General features: G+C 41.5%; 1 protein-coding gene and 1 long non-coding RNA gene across 3 annotated transcripts in view; one reads left to right on the forward strand and one right to left on the reverse strand.

The window, feature by feature from the left end:
* LOC116686073 (uncharacterized) overlaps positions 1-4915 on the reverse strand; it is a 22311-nt gene extending 17396 nt beyond the window's left edge. For both annotated transcript variants that reach the window (XR_004331143.1, XR_004331142.1), the window contains exons 1-2: positions 4489-4915; positions 1039-2234 (exon numbers count right to left, since the gene is read on the reverse strand). This is a non-coding gene — a long non-coding RNA (uncharacterized LOC116686073). The remainder of the gene's footprint in view (positions 1-1038; positions 2235-4488) is intronic.
* Positions 4916-5514: 599 nt separating this feature from the next.
* Positions 5515-7913, forward strand: zgc:153044 (dual specificity protein phosphatase 18). The gene is made up of 2 exons (XM_032511005.1): positions 5515-6387; positions 6508-7913. The coding sequence occupies exon 1, from the start codon at positions 5818-5820 to the stop codon at positions 6361-6363; it is 546 nt and encodes a 181-aa protein (XP_032366896.1). The 5' UTR covers positions 5515-5817; the 3' UTR covers positions 6364-6387; positions 6508-7913.
* The last annotated feature ends 1502 nt before the right edge of the window (positions 7914-9415 follow it).

Consider the following 9415-nt stretch of genomic DNA (forward strand, 5'->3'; position numbering starts at 1 on the left):
GTATTGTCAATTCAATTGTCAAATATAAATGGACCTACTTAACAAAGTTGGTTCACTGCTGGCTACAAGCTAGCATCAAACACAGCAAAGGCTGTCAGTGGAATGGCGTGTTGAGCTAACGTTAGCAATCAAACAATAATAGCTAAAACGTTTTTTTAAATGACTGCTATCTTCTGTTGTTGTTTGTAATGACAATTTCACTAATTTTAGTGTGACAGTTATGCCGTAAACTGTTTAAATCTGAGCATGCCCGACTCAAATCTGGACTCGCCTCACATTGTAAATACCGTGACTTCAATACTATTTACTAAAACGATATTTTTTCCAAATACCGTTTTTATTGGATCCATTTTAACAGAAGGTATTGTATTTATTTTTCAGCTCCTCTACATGACTTTGTCTCTGAGTAACATGGAGTTTTTCCTGCGTGTCTCTACATTGGTAACGTTAGACAGTCAATTGGCAAAACGGCAGATAGCGTCGTATGGTTTCGGAGGACTTGTTGAATTCACACATTTCCGCTGGCCTCTTTCATAAGACATATATGTTTTGTCCCGGTGTAACAAAACATTTTTTTTTTTTCACAGGATAATCCCGCTTCATATATCATCGATGAATCAGCAAAGGCTGATAATGCTAAATCGGATTTGGTCTTGGGATCCACTTTCGGGGGGGGGGGGGGGGGGGGGTTATCTCCCCTCTCAACCATAATCCTGGGAAAGGATAGCAGCATAGAGTGTGAAATATGGCAGCGATTTAACACTCAACTAATCTCCCATGTTCTATCTGCTCCCTATTTATCTGCTCTCAGCCAGCACAGAGTGTGTGTGTGTGTGTGTGTGTGTGTGTGTGAGTGTGTGTGTGTGTGGGGGGGGAGGGGGGGCACATCCTGTGTGTGGGCAACAGGGAAGATAAGAGTCCGTAAAAATTGCCTCAGTAGTTTATATTTATCTAGACCAATATAACGAGTCACAGTGCAGAGTGGAAAGTGAATATGAGATATGAGGGGCGGTGTAAATGTGCTGACAGATCCCGTACCTAGTGTGTGAGGCGGCGCAGCCGGGTGCGATGGAGTCGTGATGGAACTCCGGAGGTCCAGCCGGCGGTGCGTGCCCCCCCCCCCGCCCCCCCACGTCTGCTTTCCCATCAGTGGAACTGGAGAGGAACACACAACACAAAGCAGCAGGAAAAAAAAGCGGGACGCAACCCAACCGTCCCTCCTGATTAAGCTGGCTTGATTCAGGGCTGTAGTCAAGACCACCTTAGTCAAGTCCAAGCCAATTCCAAGACCAGGACTAGTTGAGTCCAAGTCAAGGCCGAGTCCAAAGAGGTTTGAGTCCGAGTCAAGACCGAGTCCAGGACAGAATAAAGGTCTCATGCATGACAGTATCAAGACAATCATTTCCCTCCAATATTATTATCAACATAATAAAGACACCTGGACTCGGTCCAGACCAGAAGCCATACTTGACAAGACCAGTGGCCGAGACCGAGACAAGTCCGAGTCCAGCTACTAGCGAGTCCGAGACAAGCCGAGACCACAGAAAAACGGTCTTGAGTCCGGACTTGAGTCCAAGACCGGACTCGAGTACTACAGGCCTGGCTTGATTAATCGGTAAGTCTATAAAATGTAAGAAGATAGTGGAAAATGTCTATCCCAGTTTCTCAAAGTCCAGGCTGATGTGTCTTTAAATGTCTCGTTTTGTCCGTCCAAAACCCAAAGATTTTCGGTTTAATATGATGTCAAACAGAAAACAGCAGGGCCTGTCCATATCTGCCATTTTTGCATGAAAAATAACTTTAACGATTAATCGATTATCTAAATAGTTGGTTGTTTATTTTTCTATCGATCGACTAATCGATTTGTCGACTTGTCGTTACAGCTCTACTCGGTTGGTCATGGGTTGCATACATTTTCTGTAATAATACATTTAAAAGCACAAATTCTATCACATGGGGGACCCCCTGGGGACGAAATCCTGTCACTGGTCGGGTCTAGTCTGGTCTGTTTACGCAAAAAAGTTTGGGAACCACTGACCTAACCAACTATTAAATGCTCCTTCTGATATTGCGTGCCGTTAAAAACTAATGCTCCATTATTTGAATAAAGACAATAAACAGCCTGTACACATGACCTGTCCCGCAGCTGCGTCCCATCCGGGTCCCCCCAGCGTCCCCCCAGCGTCCCGACCGAGCGCTGCAGATGAATCCGGGGAACCCCGACCCGAGGTTGCCTGCAACAATAAAAACAATCAGAATCAATGGGTGGAACATGTGACATCTGATCATAAATATCTATAGTTGATGTTACGGTAGATGAGTCGCCGTGTTTCTGCGTTCATTCTTTGGATTTCACTTTGCTTTATGTTTCCCTGAAAGCTCCGGCTGTTCTCATGAACATTTCATACATAAAGCCACGAAAGGTAAAGCATGGTAATTGGTTTGTATTCTGCCTATTTATTACTGTATGCAGCTGTGTAAGACCGCTCAGGTCCCCATAGAGACGAGTTTAGGGTGGTTAGGGGCGGATGGGGGGTGGGGGGGACAATAAACATAAAATTTCTTAAGAGCAATTACTGAAGGGGACACAAATTATACACAATTGTACTTGTTAAAGTGGGCTCTAGCAGGTGGGGGAACCCTGCTTGTAAAAAAAGGTTTTTTTTTCCTCTCAATGCTTGCTCTTGGGGGAATTAATGGAAATTAAAGAGTGTGGTCTAGACCTATACTCTATCTGTAAAGTGTCTTGAGATAACTCCTGTTATATCTTTAAAACTATAAATAAAATCTAATTTAATTGGATTAGTTGTAAGCAGGCTGGCAAGGCCATTCACTTTTCTCTAATAGAGATTACGCTGAACTAAGAACTGAGCATCCTAGCAAGCTAACTAGCTAACTAGCTAACTAGCCAGCCGGCCACTAAATTAGGAAAGTTTAACAACTTCATATTGCATTCATACACTCTTGTCACAGCGTAGAAAAGCCCAGCGCTGTCGGGCAGATGAGTGGGACTTTGTTCAGCTCATTTTCTATAACTGGTGTGTAGCATGGCATGGTGTTATTTCAGTTAGCCTAATAGCTGGTTAGCATTGAGAGATGATCTTATGGAAAGTTCCCCATGCCTATCTCTAGGTATGGTGAAGGGTATGTGATGATGTGTGTGTGTGTGTGTGTGTGTGTGTGTGTGTGTGTGGGGGGGGATGCAGAGTATCCTCATCCATGTAATAACCCATCCCCAGATGCCTCTCAACGATACAATATATTCACGACACTTACGTCACGATACGATATTATTGCGATTTTTAAAAATAGATTTGAATATTCAGCAATATATTGCAATTTATAACCTTTTTTCCAACTTCTAATTTTTTCCCAATTTCAAATGACGTCCCCAAAAAGAAACTTAGTCAACCCATTACCCTTAGTCACCCATTTATATAAAACAACTTTAGGTCTACTTCCATTTATGCAAAACAACTTTATACAAAACAACTTTATGTCTACACCCATTTATGTAAAACAACTTTATGTCTACACCCATTTATGCAAAACAACTTTATGTCTACACCTTTGAACCTACCATTTACCCAATGACATTTTTGATAAATATCCTCCAGAAATGATGTAATGACAGGAAAATCAGGAAATGACATCATCACTTTACTGTAATGCAGCCTGTAAAACCAGGAAAAGACACTACTAACACCATATCAGGATATTACGATATATCCCAAATTAAAGACGATATCTAGTCTCATATCGCGATATCGATACACCGATATATTTCCCAGCCCTGGATGAACATATAGCTAGTGTCTACCATGCTGTAGACTGTATTGGGCTGCAACTGACAACTTTTTTGTTGTTAATTAATCTGTCAATTATTTTCTCCATATACGGGTTATAGTTGTATGAGTTATGCTCTATAAAATGTCAGAAAATGGTGAAAAATGTGGATCAGTTTTTCCCAAAAAGCCCAAGACGACGTCCTCAAATGTCTTGTTTTGTCCACAACTCAAAGATATTCAGTTAAGTGTCCCAGAGGAGGGAAGAAACTAGAAGATATTCACATTTAACACGCTGGAAACAGAGGATTTTCAGAGAAAAAACAAACAGATTAATCGATTAGTAAACTAGTTGCCAATTAATTTACTAGTTGAGAACTATTTAATGAATCTTTGCAGCTCTGTACTGCCTATAGCACTGCATGCAGCAACATATTGTCCGTGATTTATTAGATATTCAGTCTAATCTGGAAACATCTTTTCTATAAATAAGCATATTTTAATATTCATCAACCCTGCAGGGCTGTCAGGTTGAGGAAGGACAGACTCCCGCAGGCCCTCCTCTGCAGGGCAGTATGGCTCCATCCATGTGCATCTAATCTAACATCATATCAATACGATTTAAGCTTGATTAGCCAAATAAAAACATGGTTATAAAAACACAACAACAACAAAATGGAAACCTGAATCTTTATCTTCCTACCAGAGATTTCCAGGTTTCACATGTACCTGCCGAGCATCAAACGGCGCCAAAACATCACTTCTTCTTCTTCTTCTTCTTCTTCTTCTTTCTCCTCTTCTTTTACCTTCTTCCATTCTCGGGACACGCTGCCGAAGCTGTTCCACGCCGCCGTGTGTGAGCAGTGATCAGCCCGCAGACCCAGCGCTGGTCGCCGCCGCCTCGACGTGCACGCTCCGCGGCGGAGCGTCGTCTGCAGGGCCGCCGAGCCCGAGACCAGCAGATGTGGGAGTGCCGAGAAACAGCTGCGCACTGACGGGGGGACCGGTGCAGGGAGAACCGGCTCAAGTGGAGCCTGAAGCTGCACGACAAAGAGAAAATGAAGTAAGGTATTAACAGAGAACAGAGCCGCCTTTGACTAGAAGCTGGAGCTGAATGAATCGGGGGGGGGGGGGGGGGGGGGGGGGGGGGGGGGGGGCTCGGTCTCCAGCTGCCGCTACAGGTTTACGGTCCTTTGTATGCGCGCCCTTCATCCACCATCTGTGTTTCCTGGGCAACCGAGGACTGCCTGCAGGCACCAGCAGCAGCGACACAACACCTCCGAGCAACTGGCACGAGGCTACAGTATTCTGCTTTCAATTGACTTAAAAGGACAAGAAAGAATATCAGTATCACGGTATTCAGGAGAAAAGTTGTTTACGTTTTTCACGTTTTAGTTCCATCCATCCATCATTAGTTATTTTACGGTATTACAACACACAGACTTATGAAGTTATAACAAGAAAAAGTCGTCAGGCTACAATAACAATGCATTTCTCAGTAGGTTAGGCTACTTATTTTATAGAAAAGGTGCAACGTTTCACGCTATAACAATACATTTTGAAATTGTTGCGTCTGAAAATTGTAAAGTAGGCTCATATGTAATACTAAGATCTTTTATTTATATTATTCTTTTTATTATAATAAGTAGGCATACAAAAAAACTCTATTATGGTTACCTTTGAGACCTCCACCCAGAAGGAGGCGACAACGTGCGCGTTCACGCCACACCGGGTTTGCTGAAGGAATGTCCCGCCCCACTCTGCATCTGATTGGTTTTCCCGATATTCTGATACACTGACCCTAACCAATCACACTCCTCATGCCTAAACCTAACGTCTCCAACCAACAAAGGCAACGAGTGTTAGCCAATCAGATGCGGAGTAGGGCGGGACATTCCTTCCACATCCAAGGAAACGAAAATTGACTTCCTCCTGCGTTGTCTTCCTTAGCTTGTCGCGCGGAGGTTTGACTGTGGCACGCACAGCATTTCGGTAAGACACCTGTGTTGCGGTGGTAAAGTCCTCGTCGTGTATGCATCAGTCGGGTCTCGCGGGTCTTGCAGGCCTGTGCCGAGTCACCGACCATCTCTATCTCAGTAACGGCAGAGCGGCTAGTGACGCCTCCCAGGTGGCTCGGTGCAAGATCGCGTGCATCGTGAACGTGACTGAGACCAGGAGCCGCCGCCCTCTTCACCCCGGGGTGGAGTACGTGCACATCCCGCTCCCGGACTCCCCGGTGTCCCCCCTCAGCGACCACTTCGACGAAGTTGCGGATAAGATCCAGCAGACCGCGGAGCGCGGGGGCCGCACGCTCGTGCACTGCAACGCGGGGGTGAGCCGCTCCGCCTCGCTGTGCATGGCCTACCTGATGAAGCACCGCGGGGTGCCCCTGCTGGAGGCCCACAGGTGGGTGAGGGCGTCCCGGCCCGTCGTGAGGCCGAACAACGGCTTCTGGAAGCAGCTCATCCGGTACGAGGTGGAGCTCCGGGGGTGCGCCTCCGTCCGGATGGTGTCCTCCTGCATGGGGGAGCTGCCAGACCTTTATGAACACGAAACCAGAAACATGATGCCGCTGTGAAGAAGCCACTGCACTGCTGTGTGATGTGGTTTATGGGCATTAATATGTGGTTTATGGGCATTAATATGTTGTTTATGGGCATTAATATGTGGTTTATGGGCATTAATATGTTGTTTATGGGCATTAATATGTTTATGGGCATTAATATGTTTATGGGCATTCATATGTTGTTTTGTGTGTCGCATGTGCAGAGATGAAAGGGCTGTTTCGGGGGTCGTTTATTTACTTTATTGAAATTGTCTTTTTTTTCGAAGATGAAAAGATCGAACATTTTTAAAGAAGCATCGTCAATATAGTAACCTGGACAAAGAGAAAATCATAAACTTAAAAATAAAAGAAAAAATTAAGTTAAAAACGTTCAAAGCGTCTTAAGAAGAAAACAGTTTTTACAAAAAAAGCAAAAGTGTCAAGCAACTAGAATTCCCCAAAAAATCATAGAAGTCCAAAAATCGATTCATAGATATGTGTTTTTAAAATTGTTTGTTGTTGCATGTCTACTGCAATCACATATATAGATAGATACGTAATTGGACCCCCCAGGGGAAATTAAAGGTCCCTATAGTTCACAGACATTATAACAGGATGTTAACATAACAAACACCCACATGAGTAATATGGAAATGAATGAATATATAGATATATCAAAAATTGGTGTCTGTCTTGTGTATCTGTTTTTTATGGCCCGTGAGTCTAATAACAAAGGATGAAGAACATAATGACTATGCATACATACATGCATGGAGAAAAAAAAATAATAACTACAATCGCATGCTCGTAAATAACATCGTGATATTTGAGTTTCTCCATGTGACCCAGCCCTGGTAGAGAGCTTAACCCTTGTGTTGTCTTCCTGTCAACCATGGTCACTTTTCTTTTCAATATTGTTATCACTTTTTCCAACATTTTTGTCACTTTTTCAATGTTTTGGGTGCATTTTTTTGACGATTTTTTTTTTTTTTTTTTCCCAAATATTTTTTAATATTTTTAATGTTGTCTTATTTCGTCGGCCCATTTTATGTGACAAAAATAAAATAAAAAATTAACTGAAAACGGGTCAATTTGGCCCAAGGACAACATGAGGGTTAATAAACACAAGACTCCAAGAATCCACTAGACGTCATAGGTCTCATAGGTTTCATAAAGGTAAAGATATCCAATATTTCACAAAAATACACTGTCTGCTTTTCAAAAAGGCCCCAAAACCTACCTTGTGTTTTTATTTACCTCGCAGTTGTTTTACTCTTGTTGTCTTTATTCAATTGTTTTTATTTGTATCCTACGTAAAGCATCTTTGACATGTTCCATATATAAATCTACGGTTTTATTATTAAAAACAAATCAGAGTTTATTCTTCTTTTCTGCATTAATCATCTCACAACCGGTTAGTTATCTTGGTGGGACCCTTTGGAGGGACCTGAGCCTCAGGTTGGGAACCACTGGAATGTTTTGTTAGTTGAAAGAAAATATCAGCAGAAAAATGCACTTTAAACTGTCATTACACATATATATATGTGTGTGTATATATATACATATGTGTGTATATGTGTGTGTAAAAATGCACTTTAAAACTGTCATTACACATATATATGTGTGTGTATATATACATATGTGTGTATATGTATGTGTGTGTAAAAATGCACTTTAAAATGGTCATTACACATATATATGTGTGTGTATATATACATATGTGTGTATATGTATGTGTGTGTAAAAATGCACTTTAAAACTGTCATTACACATATATATGTGTGTGTATATATACATGTGTGTATATGTATGTGTGTGTAAAAATGCACTTTAAAACTGTCACAAATACTATGTTTATTAATGTGTGTATATATATGTATACGTGTGTATATACATATGGGTATATACATACATACAGTATATACACATACAGTATATATATATATACAGTATATATAAAGGCCATTCTTTTTATTTTTGAAACGTTAGCCTTTTTAAATCCCCGTGGAAACCCTTGTTGTGTACGACCGGCCCTGGAAATAACGCAGCTGTGACACTGGAGTCAATTGAAAAACTAATTTGATAGAAAAAGCTTTTATTTTAAAATCAATAATATTCATCTCAGTTGATTCAGAAGAAACGGGTTCCTGCAGTGAGACACATGAAGAACAGCAGAAGGTTTTCTTTCATGGACAGTCATTCCTAACAAACTGAAATAAAATCCATAATGTGTATTAAACCATTGGACCACACGCTGATTTCAGGCTAACTACAGAAGATGACTCGTGATGTTTTCTAGATGTGGTGTTTAATTTATGAACGGATCCAATCATAAATATGCTGCATTTTCTTTGCAGATTCAACAATAAAATCTATTTCAGATATGGACTTTAATTTCTTATAAGAAACAACTGGGTATTTATTTTCCTTTTGACAGAAATGGCTTTCCATTGTATACAAATAACAGGCACAATACAAGAATCACAGTAAAATCATTCACAATTTGGCACAAAACTGTCACATCTGACCACAAATACACATCTACTCTAAAGTAAAAAAAAAAAAAAATCAAATCTGATGTATTAGTGGTCACCATTTCCCCAGAAAGACTTTTTTCTTTTCTGCAGCTTTCTCTTAAACAGTTTTTAGGTTAACAATCGAAACGGAGGTTTCAATGCAAAGCAACAAGTGGTTACGTTCGAGATCCTAAAATAGAAAGCTGCAGGAACCAGACAGACAAGTTTTCAGAAAAAAAATCAACATTTTTAACACCGTCCCGCCTCAGAATGTTTTTTGGCATGACATTCAGACTGGATAATCACAATAAGAGGGTTTCCAACGTGTGATCTAATATCTAATACCCTGGCAGCAGTTACATTTAGATTAAAGGGCTAGTTCAACATTTACCCTCGGAGTTAGATGAGAGGAGTTTGAATTAGTGGTTCCTGTTTCCGGTCCTTGGGCCAGGTTTACCGACATGTGGCTGTAGCCCAATGTTATATTTACTGAAAATATATAGATTAGTTTTTGGGGCTTTTCCGCCTTTAATGGACAGGACAGGTAGGTGAGGGAGGGAGGGGGGGGG

Source organism: Etheostoma spectabile, unplaced genomic scaffold, assembly GCF_008692095.1.
Source record: "Etheostoma spectabile isolate EspeVRDwgs_2016 unplaced genomic scaffold, UIUC_Espe_1.0 scaffold310, whole genome shotgun sequence".
NCBI classification, from domain to species: Eukaryota; Metazoa; Chordata; class Actinopteri; order Perciformes; family Percidae; genus Etheostoma; species Etheostoma spectabile.

What these genes read in the sequence shown, in the direction of transcription:
- zgc:153044 (XM_032511005.1), top strand. Translation starts at nt 5,818, where the DNA reads ATGCATCAGTCGGGTCTCGCGGGTCTTGCAGGCCTGTGCCGAGTCACC.